Genomic DNA, 14800 nt, shown 5'->3' with positions numbered 1-14800 from the left:
TTTGTACGCTAAGTGTACATCATTGCTTTGTGTTGTAGGAAAGGAGAGCAGTGCCAGACCCCATCTCATACACGTTGTCCCTCAGGGAAGAGGAAGCATCCTTCACAGCTTCCCTGATTGTGTTAAGCTGGTCCTCGTGTCAACCAACTGACAGGGGGGGGGGGATCATGTGCACTGGCCACATGTACAACAGCCTTGGCTCTTTAGTGTACTGTACGGTGGATGAGGAAACAGACCTGCTTCTGGCCCATCACAAAGTCATGTTCTTAACAGCACCTTAGTGAAGAGGTAGCGTCGATGCCACGGGCACAGGCAATTCCTGAAGTAAACTAAAATTACACATTCAATTTTCCTCAGAAAATGTCATTTTACTGAATGAACTTAAATGGAATTCACCCAAACCCTCCTGGGGTGTTTGTTATCCACCAGAAGTAATGAAAACCATTAGTAGTTGTCTTAATCTCAAATAAACTCTCACGAAACTCAGCCAAGTGAAAGAAAAATATCCTTACAGTTTACCTTCAGGGGCGGCTTAGCCTGCCAGGTCACAAAGCTCAAAGTGCTTAACGTGCAATGAAGATATATAAAGCAGAGGAATGGATTTGGGGTTGGGGGAGAAGTAGGGAGACGGGAGACCGAGGAACTTTATTAATCAGTGAAGAAAAGTGTGGATCAGGTTTAATCCTTTTACAAATAAATCACTAACCATTTCCTGCTTTCTCGAAAAGAGCGAGAGCAACGTGATCAACAAGGTCCCAAGAGGTAAACAATAAACAATGTAAACAATGTCTGAACTCAACAATATACGTCAAATATTCATACCGGTACATATTTCCAGAGCCTGAAAGTTGCAAAAGTATTCTTCGAACATCATTATTAACTTTAGAAAGCATTCACTCACGTGAGATTACTAGAATGTTGTCAGAACTGGAAGCTGTGTGATTGGTTAGAAATGAGGAAGCAGTTACAGATCTTCAAAACAATGTTTTAGTTTATTAATTAAACACTAGGACCATGTTCCCAATGCAGATCAGTAATCTCATGTCCTGTTTTCTGGACAGTACCGGTAAGTGACAAGGCCATTCTAACCAGCATTGAAAGCCCCTCATGATGAGAGATGAATCATCATCAACAACAACACGTTGGTTTAATAGAAGGTATACGTCATCTAAAGGCCTTTCTTTAAGGAATATTCTACTGTTTGATCTCTGTACGGTAATGTTTCCGTCGCCTCTTTTAGGTCGTCAGACAAAATGAAAAGGTATCTTAGATTAATTTATTTCCCCATGACGTTAGGGATGCTTCTCTTTTTCCATTTGCTGTCGAGGACTGATATTATTGCTGCTTGTCCTCCCCCTCCTCACATACACACACAGAGCACGCACGCGCACACACACGTCAGCACCCCCTGCTATTTCCTCTATCCTCCCCGCTGCCACCTCCTCTATCCTCCTCCTGCCACCTCCTCTCTCCTCTCCTCTCCCCTTCCCTGCCCCCTCTCCTCTCTCCTGCCCCCTCCTCTCTTCTTTCCCCTCCTCTCCCCTGCCCTCTTCTCTCTCCTCTCCCTGCCCCCTCCTCTCTCCTCTCCCCTGCCCCCTTCTCTCCCCCTCTCCCCTGCCCCCTCCCCTGCCCCTCCTCTCCCCTTCCCCCTCTCTCCTCTCCTCTCCCCTCCTCTCCCTGCCCCCTCCTCTCTCCTCTCCCCTTCCCCCTCCTCTCTCCTCTCCCCCTACTCTCCTCTCCCTTCCCCCCTCCTCTCCCCTTCCCCCTCTCTCCTCTCCCCTCCTCTCCCTGCCCCCTCCTCTCTCCTCTCCCCTTCCTCCTCCTCTCTCCTATCCCCTCCTCTCCTCTCCCCTGCCCCCTCCTCTCTCCTTCACCCTGCCCCCCCACCTGCTCCCGCTCCCCTGGCCCCCTGCTCTCTCATCCATCCTCCTCTCTCTCGCATTGTGGCTGATAAATACCAAAGCCTGCTCTTCCTCCTGGTAGACTACCACTTTACATAGTCGATAAACATCCGCAAGACAGGGGAATAAATAGTACCGAACTTCAATATGTATTCCAATAAAATTGAAGGACCGCGTCGAGGAAGATCTTTCGACTCCATGAACATCGGGAATGAAGAAAAGCTACTGAACAATGAGGTAAGAAATCATTTCTTTATTTCTGCCTTATTCGATATTTGTTTTCTTGTTATAGGCAACTTTCTTTATAGTTATCCATACATTGCATTTGGAACTGGGATATCCGTTTGAATTGAAGATAAGCATTGGGCTATTCTACTTTTTTTTTAAAACCCAATTCGTTTAAACAAAACTATCTGGCCATAGACGTCATGTCAATTTAGTAGTGGCCTAGTTAGTAGGCCTAAACATTCATTTCTAAGTAATCAACGACAGTTGCATGTTTTTTTTGTCCTCACTGGTTAAGCCCAGAGTCATGTGTGTATATATATAGCTCTGGTTAAGCCGTTTCAATCTGGTGATAATTTCAATGCGTCAACCGCTAAGAACTTCATGAGTGCAGAACTTTGCAGGGACACAAAACATTGCCAAAAGGAATTGCAAATATCTTGCATTGGCAGGTTGAAATAACTTATCTATAAATCGTAAATATAGAATCACTCGAACCTCTTGAAACAGCACTTGTACTCCAACCCAATTAGGCTAAATCAATTAAAACACATCTAACATTTGTTCCCCATTCACCAGAAACGTTACCTGTTGGTCTCTATAACTAGACTACTGATACAGACATACCATTTTCACAATCAATTTATAATATATATAAAAACGATAAAATAAAAAAATACATCCATATTAGAAGTGATAGGGCTACATAAGATAATCACTCACATCAATTGAAGTTAAAACATTATCGTGTTGGATTCATGAACTGTACATTAATCTCGCGTGGTAGATTAAAGTGGCCTTAGAGGCGCTAATAATAGGTTTCCGACCTCACGCTCTCCTAAATGGGATTGCTTTAAATCTCGTGTTTGAACCGGACACCGGCACACCTTCGTTAAACCAAGACGCCGAATCACCTACAGCGCAGTGCCTGCCAATTTGACCCGTTCCGTGCCACTGTCCGGTGTCCCAAACGACTATTTGGCGTGTTATAATGCTGCTACGGATTCTACTGACTGGGGGACAACGACAACTGGTTTCCCGTGCTGTCTCGTCCATATTAGCTGAGGGAAATATGGTTGGTGGAAATTAAATTAACTCAAATTATCTTAGACTATAGGATCATTGTTATAAAATGTCACTTTAAAACTGAATAACGTGTTGACTGTAATTAGACTAAGGTATTAGCTTCACGTTTTATTTATTACTTAATTGTTATGAAAAAGTCCTGATTTAATTGTCCATTTGGATGCCTTGAAACTGTGTCTTTCACCGAGCCGGTGGAATTCAGAACAACGGACAGCGCCAACCAACCACCGTTTAAATTGGGTTATTGCTATCCGGGGTGCTGATTTCCACCGACGCGATGACGAGATTAAAATCGATTCACCGTCGCCACTAATCCAATCTAATCCAAAACAGGTTAAACGTGTAATAGTTTCTGCTATTGCAATAAAATGTTTTTTTTTAATGAGTTATCTTAATTCTTAACCAGAAAATAGAGAACACGGTTTTATCTGTAAAATCATCGGGATAAAGTGAGTGATTATTCTGATCTGGATATTGTTCAGGTTATTGTGCGTGTATGATCAACTGATTAGTTCATTGGCACGACAGTATAGGCTAGTTTAAACCCGGATTTAAACGTGCTATTAGTTAGCAAAGAGAATGAGCTTCTTTCTTATTTAATGCGGCGTATTTTGTTTTATAAAGTTTAATTGTATTTCTTCAATGTACAAGTTTACAAATCAATCCAAGTAGGCCTAGGCATATGTATACAATTGTGTCAAGTTATTTAACCTTACAATTCCCAAAACACTCAACACGTCGGCTGATGTTTAGTTTGTTAGGACCACGTGCATTGAACAGCTGCCACGGTCACGACTGAGTGACTAAATGTCCCACGGCAGGCAGACTGACTGTGCGTCATTGGATGGATACTGATGAAAGTTGGCTGGTGAAAAGGACATTCGTCAATCTGTCGTTGACTCATGACGCTAATTCCAGTTTGTTGTTGTTTCTTTCTCCCACACACAGATGAACAAATCAACCTTCACAAAGATTGAAGAATGCAGAACGGAGAAAAAGAACGCGCCGTCGGACCGCCGAGCAGCGATTGTCTTCTCACTCAAGAATGAAGTTGGAGGGTTAGTGAAGGCGCTGAAGCTTTTCCAGGTAAACCTAATTCATGTGCATTTGCATGATGTGTGTAACCTATCTCGTTTGTGACAACAATGTTATTTAAACCTTTTGATCTCACCTGATGTAAAAATCCGATTATAATTGGTCTACTTAGGCCAAGTTGGTTCAATGTGATTATCAAATCAAACTTTATTTGTCACATGCGCCGAATACAAACAGGTACCTTACCGTGGAATGCTTACTTACAAGCCATTAACCAACAGTGCAGTTCAAGAAGAGTTAAGAAAATATTTTACAAATAAACTAAAATAAAAAACAATAGAAGGTAACACAATAACATAACAATAACGAGACTATATACAGGGTTACAGGTACGGAGTCAGTGTGCGGAGGTACAGGTTACAGATAATTTGTACATGTAGGTAAGGGTGAAATGACTATGCAATGCAGGCCTCCACTGTTTTGCCTGATATGATTTCCATAAACATTACTGAACAATATATTACAAATGTAGCAGCAGATTATAGATTACACAAATTATATTATAGATGTAAACAAATAAAACACCTATTTTTTTTTCTTTTTATTCCATTATTTTACAGGAAAACCACGTCAATCTTGTCCACATAGAATCCAGAAAATCGAAAAGACGTAACTCAGAATTTGAAATCTTCGTGGACTGTGACAGCGATCACGAGCAGCTCAACGAGATCATTCAGCTGCTACGTAAGCACGTTAACGTGGTGGACATGGACCCTCCTGACAACTCCTGTTTACCTGAAGAAGGTATGCCACAGTACAAAAAAAAAAAAATAATAATATATATATATATATATATATATATATATATATATATTTTTTTTTTTTTTATTCTTGATTCTTGATTTCTATGTTTTGTTAAAGAGTATATTCTATCACAGTATATTGAGTAAAGTTTATATTGCAACAGTATACAGTATTTACACTTAGGCTCATAGAAGTATATTCTAATCTTTACAATTACATGATGGACCTAATTTAAGTGAAAAACAAATCCTTTCTATTTCAGATATAGAAAATGTTCCCTGGTTCCCCAAGAAGATCACAGATCTGGACAAGTGTGCCAACCGGGTTTTAATGTACGGATCAGACTTGTATGCTGACCATCCGGTATGTAATATAATTATAGAAACTAGGGCATTACTTTATATTGTTTATATATGACTTTATCTTGATGTTTGTTTTATAACAACGTTAGATCTCGCCCTCTTCTCACAGGGCTTCAAGGACAACGTCTACAGAAGAAGGAGGAAGCATTTCGCTGATCTCGCCATGAACTACAGACAGTAAGTACATTATGGTTGAAATAACACATTTTCCAAGAATAAAAGGTCATTATAATCGAATAATGGATCCCATATCAAGTTTCCTCCTATTCTATTTTTACTGTACTCTACTATATTCTACTGAACTCTACTCTACTATATTATACTGTACTGTACTCTATTCTACTGTACTGTACTCTATTCTACTGTACTGTACTCTATTCTACTTTACTCGATTCGATTCTACTGCACTCTACTCTATTCTACTGCACTCTACTCTATTCTACTGCACTCTATTCTATTCTACTGCACTCTACTCTATTCTACTGTACTGTACTCTACTCTACTATATTCTACTCCACTCTATTCTAGTCTACTGTACTCTACTCTATTCTACTGTACTATATTCTACTCCACTCTATTCTGCTGTACTCTACTCTATTCTACTCTACTATATTCTACTGTACTCTACTCTATTATACTGTACTCTATTATATTCTTCTCTATTCTACTGCACTCTACTCTATTCCTCTGTACTGTACTGTACTCTATTCTATTCTATTCTATTCTACTGTACTCTACTTTATTTCTCTGTACTGTACTCTATTCTACTGTACTCTATTCTACTCTACTATATTCCTCTGTACTCTGCTCTACTATATTCTACTGTACTCTATTCTATTCTACTGTACTCTATTCTATTCTACTGTACTCTACTATATTCTACTGTACTGTACTCTATGGTCTACTGTGCTCTAGTATACTATATTCTACTGTACTCTACTCTATTCTACAGTACTCTACTCTACTATATTCTGCTGAACTCTACTATATTCTATTATACTCTATTCTATTCTACTCTACTATATTGTACTGTACTGTACTCTATGGTCTACTGTGCTCTAGTATACTATATTCTACTGTACTCTACTATATTCTATTATACTCTATTCTATTCTACTCTACTATATTCTACTGTGCTCTACTCTACTATGTTCTACTGTAATCTACTCTACTATATTCTACTGTACGCAACTCTATTATATTATACTACACTCTACTCTACTGTACTCTATTCTACTGTACTCTACTATATTCTAATGTACTCTATTCTATTATACTATATTCTACTCTACTATTTTCAACTGTACTCTATTCTATTATACTATATTCTACTCTACTATATTCTACTGTATTCTACTATATTCTACTGTACTCTACTCTATTCTCTTCCACTGTACTCTATTCAACTGTACTCTACTATATTCTAATGTACTCTATTCTATTATACTATATTCTACTCTACTATTTTCAACTGTACTCTATTCTATTATACTATATTCTACTCTACTATATTCTACTGTATTCTACTGTACTCTACTCTATTCTCTTCCACTGTACTCTATTCAACTGTACTCTACTCTACTCTACTCTATTCTACTGTACTCTACTATATTCTAATAACAGCCATTATCTTGTCCTTATCTTCCAGCGGGGACCCTATCCCTCGTATAGAGTTTACAGAGGAGGAGTTGGCGACGTGGGGGGTGGTGTACCGGGAGCTCAACAAGCTGTACCCTACCCATGCCTGTAGAGAGTACCTGAAGAATCTGCCTCTACTGGCCAAACACTGTGAATGTAGAGAGGATAACATACCCCAGCTAGAGGACGTATCACGCTTCCTTAGAGGTGAAATGGGAGGAGGGGTGGGGGGTGGCTTGTGTATATACTGTGTGTGTGAGAGACAGAGACAGAGAGACAGAGACATACATACAGACAGAGAGACAGAGACAGATAGATTTACAAAGAGAGACAGAGAGACAGAGACAGATAGATATACAGAGAGACACAGAGACAGAAACAGAGAGACAGAGAAAGAGAGACATACTGACAGACAGAGACAGAGAGACATACAGACAGAGACAGAGACACAGAGACAGAGAGAGACGGAGAGACAGAGACAGAGAGACATACAGACAGAGACAGAGACACAGAGACAGAGAGAGACGGAGAGACAGAGACAGAGAGACATACAGACAGAGACACAGAGACAGAGAGAGACGGAGAGACAGAGACAGAGAGACATACAGACAGAGACAGAGACACAGAGACAGAGAGAGACGGAGAGACAGAGACAGAGAGATACAGACAGAGCAAGAGAGTGTTGGATACTAATAAAAAAAAAACTTTAATGGTAAAATAAATGTAACCAATATATATATATAAACTCAGCAAAAAAAGAAAGGTCCCTTTTTTCAGGACCCTACTTTCAAAGATAATTCATAAAAATCCAAATAACTTCACAGATCTTCATTGTAAAGGGTTTAAACACTGTTTCCCATGCTTGATCAATTAACCATAAACAATGAATGAACATGCACCTGTGGAACGGTCGTTAAGACACTAACAGCTTACAGACGGTAGGCAATTAAGGTCACAGTTATGAAAACTTAGGACACTAAAGAGGCCTTTCTACTGACTCTGAAAAACACCAAAAGAAAGATGCCCAGGGTTCCTGCTCATCTGCATGAACGTGCTTTAGGCATGCTGCAAGGAGGCATGAGGACTGCAGATGTGGCCAGGACAATAAATTGCAATGTCTGTACTGTGAGATGCCTAAGACAGCACTACAGGGAGACAGGACAGACCGCTGATCGTCCTCGCAGTGGCAGACCACGTGTAACAACACCTGCACAGGATCGGTACATCCGAACATCACACCTGCGGGACAGGTACAGGATGGCAACAATAACTGCCCGAGTTACACCAGGAACGCACAATCCCTCCATCAGTGCTCAGACTGTCTGCAATAGGCTGAGAGAGGCTGGACTGAGGGCTTGTAGGCCTGTTGTAAGGCAGGTCCTCACCAGATATCACCGGCAACAACGTCGCCTACAAACCCACCGTCACTGGACCAGACAGGACTGGCAGAAAGTGCTCTTCACTGACGAGTCGCGGTTTTGTCTCACCAGGGGTAATGGTCGGATAAACGTTTATCATAGAAGGAATGAGCGTTACACTGAGGCCTGTACTCTGGAGCGGGATCGATTTGGAGGCGAAGGGTCCATCATGGTCTGGCGCGGTGTGTCACAGCATCATCAGACTGAGCTTGTTGTCATTGCAGGCAATCTCAATGCTGTGCGTTACGGGGAAGACATCCTCCTCCTTCATGTGGTACCCTTCTTGCAGGCTCATCCTGACATGACGCTCCAGCATGACAATGCCACCAGCCATACTGCTCGTTCTGTGCATGATTTTCTGCAAGACAGGAATGTCAGTGTTCTGCCATGGCCAGCGAAGAGCCCGGATCTCAATCCCATTGAGCACGTCTGGGACCTGTTGGATCGGAGGGTGAGGGCAAGGGCCATTCCCCCCAGAAATGTCTGGGAACTTGCAGGTGCCTTGGTGGAAGAGTGGGGTAACATCTCACAGCAAGAACTGGCAAATCTGGTGCAGTCCATGAGGAGATGCACTGCAGTACTTAATGCAGCTGGTGGCCACACCAGATACTGACTGTTACTTTTGATTTTGATCCCCCCTTTGTTCAGGGACACATTATTCCATTTCTGTTAGTCACATGTCTGTGGAACTTGTTCAGTTTATGTCTCAGTTGTTGAATCTTGTTCTGTTCACACAAATATTTACACATGTTAAGTTTGCTGAAAAAACACTGTTGACAGTGATAGGACATTTCTTTTTTTGCTGAGTTTATAAAATATTTTGTAAGATTGATCAGGAACAGGCCTCTGTTCGTGACATGTTGCACACAGTTTGGATCCAGTATGTGACATTTCCTTGAATCTATAATTTTTTAGAGCGGACAGGCTTTACCATCAGGCCTGTGGCAGGTTACCTCTCCCCCAGAGACTTCCTAGCTGGTCTGGCCTTCCGTGTGTTCCACTGTACCCAGTATGTCCGACACAGCTCCGACCCCCTCTACACACCAGAGCCGTAAGTACCCCAATACAACATTTATTTTACCTTTATTTTAGCAGGGTGTCTATTGCAAGGGAGCCCTGCATTTTACAATTACACAACAATTCCATCAGCACGGCAGCATAGGAAATACAAAACATGCATACACAATGATGAAGAACAACCACATTCCTCAGTAAAGGTCCCTTAACCAACATCCTGAATGACCTGAAAAACAACCACATTCCTCAGTAAAGGTCCCTTAACCAACATCCTGAATGACCTGAAGAACAACCACATTCCTCAGTAAAGGTCCCTTAACCAACATCCTGAATGACCTGAAAAACAACCACATTCCTCAGTAAAGGTCCCTTAACCAACATCCTGAATGACCTGAAAAACAACCACATTCCTCAGTAAAGGTCCCTTAACCAACATCCTGAATGACCTGAAAAACAACCACATTCCTCAGTAAAGGTCCCTTAACCAACATCCTGAATGACCTGAAAAACAACCACATTCCTCAGTAAAGGTCCCTTAACCAACATTCTGAATGACCTGAAAAACAACCACATTCCTCAGTAAAGGTCCCTTAACCAACATCCTGAATGACCTGAAAAACAACCACATTCCTCAGTAAAGGTCCCTTAACCAACATCCTGAATGACCTGAAAAACAACCACATTCCTCAGTAAAGGTCCCTTAACCAACATCCTGAATGACCTGAAAAACAACCACATTCCTCAGTAAAGGTCCCTTAACCAACATCCTGAATGACCTGAAAAACAACCACATTCCTCAGTAAAGGTCCCTTAACCAACATCCTGAATGACTGGAAAGGCTCCAGTATGTCCAACTGTAGGGTATAATCTCGTCATAAACCAGTTAGCTAGATTCTCCATTTATTCTGTGTTGTTTATTAATGATTCTGAGATTACATACTACACACATTGCATACTACATACATTACATACTACATACATTACACACATTACACACTACACATATTACACGCTACATACATGACATACTACACACATTGCATACTACATACCTTACATACTGCACACATTACATACCACATACATTACACACTACACACATTACATACTACACATATTACACACTTCATACCTTACATACTACACACATTACACACTACACACATTACACACTACACACATCACACATTACACACTACACACATTACATACTACACACATTACATACTACACACACATTACATACTACATACATTACATACTACACACATTACACACATTACACATTACACACATTACACATTGCACACTACACACACTACACACATTACACACTACACACATTACATACTACACACATTACATACTACATACATTACATATTACATACTACATACATTACGTACTCCATACATTCAGTGTAAAAGCAAAGTAAATAAAGATCTGTATAACTCAGCGTTTCTTGTTTCTGGTCACACAGAGACACATGCCATGAATTACTGGGTCACGTCCCGTTGCTGGCTGAACCCAGCTTCGCCCAGTTCTCCCAGGAGATAGGCCTGGCTTCCCTCGGAGCTTCAGATGAATCCATACAGACCCTGGCCACTGTGAGTAGTAATCCTGTCTAACACTAGCCATACAGACCCTGGCCACTGTGAGTAGACATCCTGTCTAACACTAGCCATACAGACCCTGGCCACTGTGAGTAGGCATCCTGTCTAACACTAGCCATACAGACCCTGGCCACTGTGAGTAGGCATCCTGTCTAACACTAGCCATACAGACCCTGGCCACGGTGAGTAGTAATCCTGTCTAACACTAGCCATACAGACCCTGGCCACTGTGAGTAGACATCCTGTCTAACACTAGCCATACAGACCCTGGCCACTGTGAGTAGGCATCCTGTCTAACACTAGCCATACAGACCCTGGCCACTGTGAGTAGACATCCTGTCTAACACTAACCTCCTTCCCAGGGACGGTTAGAGCATGACATTAGTTTAGTACCAGCACTGAACATCATAGACGTTATATTACATATAAAAGTTTAAAACAATTCTGACTGGCGCATGAGATCAGTTTAGCACCAACACTGAATCTTGTAGACTCTGTAACAAAAAGTACCATGATCAGTGGTGGAAAAAGTACCCAATACTTGAGTAAAAGTAAAGATACCTTCATTTGAAATGACATTTAAAATGTAACAAGTACTTTTGGGTGTCAGGGAAAATGTACAAAGTAAAAATGATTTTCTTTTCTTTAGGAATGTAGTGAAGTAATAGTAGTCAACATTATAAATAGTAAAGTACAGATACACAAAAAAATTGACTTAAGTAGTACTTTAACTTAAGTACTTTACACCACTGCTGTCTAGTAACATTACTAACCTGCTTCTCAAGGATGGCTGGTTGAGATTAGTTTAGTCACCAACCCTGAACTTGGCTGGTTGTATGAGAATAGTTTAGTCACCATTTTTTACATTTGACATTTTAGTCATTTAGCAAATGTTCTTATCCAGAGCGACTTACAGTAGTGAATGCATACATTTCATACATTTTTTTTCTTCTTTCCGTACTGGTCCCCTGTGGGAATCAAACCCACAACCCTGGCGTTGCAAACACCATGCTCTACCAACTGAGCTACAGGGAAGGATCACCAACCGTGAGCCTTGTTAGCCTGGTCCTACATCTGATTGTTCTGTCTTGTCAACTCTTATCATTATTGATGTGACAATGACCATCAGAGTCGGCACAACAGCACAGGCAGATCTGGGTCTAGGCTAGAACCTAGAGAGGGGAATGGACCAGCAGTTCACATCTGGTTGGCATTACTGACTCGTACATGTGTTGTTGTGTTTCAGTGTTATTTCTTCACGGTGGAGTTCGGCCTGTGTAAACAGGAGGGGAAGCTGAGAGCGTACGGAGCAGGCCTGCTGTCCTCTATCAGTGAACTCAAGGTATATCAATATTATCGTAGCAAAATCGGTCAACACCTTTACCGTTATATTAGAAACTAAAGGTAGTATTATATTACAAACAAAGTTATTTAGGGGAGAATGCTGTTTTTTTTACAAGACTAGTGTTAATGTGGGCATGGGAAACTGGACAAATAGAGATACACTAAATGGATGATAGTGGGCACACAATCAAACGCTTGGGCCCTGGTCAAAAGTAATGCACTGCCATTTAGGACACAGCCTCAGCACATTTCAGATGTTTTGTTCTTCCTCCCCGCAGCATGCTCTGTCTGGTAACGCCGTCATCAAGCCCTTTGACCCCAAGGTCACATGTAAACAAGAGTGCATCATCACAACATTTCAGGACGTCTACTTTGTGTCCGACAGCTTTGAGGAGGCCAAAGTCAAGATGAGGTGAGGAGTGAAACTGAAACCCGTAGTGTATAGTGACCTTGGGGTCAAAGGGCATCTGGAATCTTACTGTATGGTAACACATTATTTAAAGATACATTACCTTCATAAGGACTTCAAAACAACCCGTACTGTAACACATTATTTAAAGGTAGATTACCTTCATAAGGACTTATGTACTGTTTATGAATGGGTTATGTATGTGTTATGATGTCATTGTGTAGGTACCCTGCAAATAAAGTGTTACAGTGGAGTGATACATTTTTTTTTATTTTATCTTTATTTAACTAGGCAAGTCAGTTAAGAACAAATTCTTATTTTCAATGACAGCCTAGCTTAAACTGCCTTGTTCAGGGGCAGAATGACAGATTTGTACCTTGTCAGCTCGGGGATTCGATCTTGCAACCTTTCGATTACTAGTCCAACACTCTAATCACTAGGCTACGCTGCTCCCCCAATACATAGTCTGTTACTGACTCCTACCATCACTGTAGGGACTTGTAAAGGCTTTTAGATTACTTTCATATCTTCTAGATAGTCTCTTCTAGATAGTTGCTTCTAGTATTTTCTAGATAGTCTCTTCTAGATATGCATAATAACTCATTCTTCCCCATCCTCCAGGGAGTTTGCCAAGACGATCAAGCGTCCGTTCACGGTGCGATACAACCCCTACACCCAGAGTGTGGACGTTCTGAAGGACACTCCCAGCATTAACAGCGTGGTGGAGGAGCTGAGACACGAACTGGACATTGTGGGTGACGCCCTCAGCCGGCTTAACAAACACCTGGGAGTCTGAGTGACAACCTAAAGCACTGGGAGTCACATACTGCCTTCTAAATGACACCCTGTTTCCTACATGTGGGCCCTGGTCTAGTAGTGCACTGTTTAGGGAATAGGGTGCCATTTGGGACACAGGCCTAGGTCTCTGATGACCTCAACGCCATCATCTGAGTGTATGTGACGACCTCGACACGCCACTCCTGTTCTCCTATCCAATTATTATCCATCAGTCAGATCTGTTTGTGCTGTCTTGCCAACTTCCATGGTCATTGTCGCACCAAAACAATGACATGGGAGACGGCAACTGGCAAGACAGCCCCGACAGAAGAAATCTGGGCCTCCCCCCAAGCCATATCCCTTAAGCACACCTCACTATTGTGACGTCTCTTATGTAAATAAATACTCGGCTCGTGATCCACCTGTGTATTACTCCCAGTCTATGACTTCTCTTATCTTCCCCATTTAATGCATCGAAAGATACAGTACCTTACTAATAACGTACACTATGGTGTCCAATATATTCCTCCAATTGTTGTGTATAAGGTTGTCGCTGGGATGAATTTAATGGTGTAAGTTATAATATTATTATTCAAAAGTGTGAATGTATTCAAGGATGATTTTTTTGACAGTATCCATTTCTAAATCATAAAAAAATATTTAGGTTTCTCATTATCCACTACTAAATCATAAAATAATATTTAGCTTTCTCATTATCCACTTCTAAATCATAAAACATATTTAATAATGTAACTAGTACATATACTCATGAAAACTTTAAATATCATTATTTTTCTACTGTAAATAAATGTAAACTGATTATGTATAAGTCATGAAATAAAAATGTGCATGTGTCTCTTATGTATGGGTAATGTATTTCTTTGGCATTTTAACAATAAACGTTTCCTGAAGAGAATGTCTTTGCATTGTGAAATGATGGGGATATGGGATAATGGCAGGGTTGACAGGTCTATCTAAAATATCTAGACCAATGAGTCGCCACATTTATCCAATAAACACTTTTTTTCGTAACGTTATCGAGCGAATTAAGATGGAATATCGACGTAATTTGTAAAGACATAGGCTAAGAAGCAAAATTAGATTTTCAATCAAAATAATAATTCTTCTCAGTTTAAGAATATGTTAAAATGTGGGATTACAATTTAAATTC

General features: G+C 40.9%; 1 protein-coding gene across 2 annotated transcripts; it reads left to right on the top strand.

The window, feature by feature from the left end:
- The first annotated feature begins 1908 nt into the window (after positions 1 to 1908).
- On the top strand, positions 1909 to 14545 carry tph1a (tryptophan hydroxylase 1 (tryptophan 5-monooxygenase) a). Of its 2 annotated transcripts, none has more exons than XM_045706353.1 (11): positions 1909 to 2138; positions 4161 to 4298; positions 4868 to 5051; positions 5314 to 5414; positions 5523 to 5590; positions 7062 to 7258; positions 9385 to 9520; positions 10967 to 11093; positions 12346 to 12441; positions 12722 to 12855; positions 13474 to 14545. In XM_045706353.1, exons 1-11 carry the CDS (start codon positions 2049 to 2051, stop codon positions 13646 to 13648), a joined length of 1446 nt encoding a protein of 481 aa, XP_045562309.1. In that variant the 5' UTR covers positions 1909 to 2048; the 3' UTR covers positions 13649 to 14545. The 2 variants fall into 2 exon arrangements, with proteins under 2 accessions (XP_045562309.1, XP_045562310.1); XM_045706354.1 differs by lacking the exon at positions 1909 to 2138 and adding an exon at positions 2998 to 3201.
- Positions 14546 to 14800: the final 255 nt, after the last annotated feature.

This window comes from Salmo salar, chromosome ssa23 (assembly GCF_905237065.1).
Source record: "Salmo salar chromosome ssa23, Ssal_v3.1, whole genome shotgun sequence".
In the NCBI taxonomy this organism is placed as follows: domain Eukaryota; kingdom Metazoa; phylum Chordata; class Actinopteri; order Salmoniformes; family Salmonidae; genus Salmo; species Salmo salar.
The sequence above is the reverse complement of the archived record's forward strand: the minus strand, read 5'-3'. Positions and strand labels throughout refer to the sequence as shown.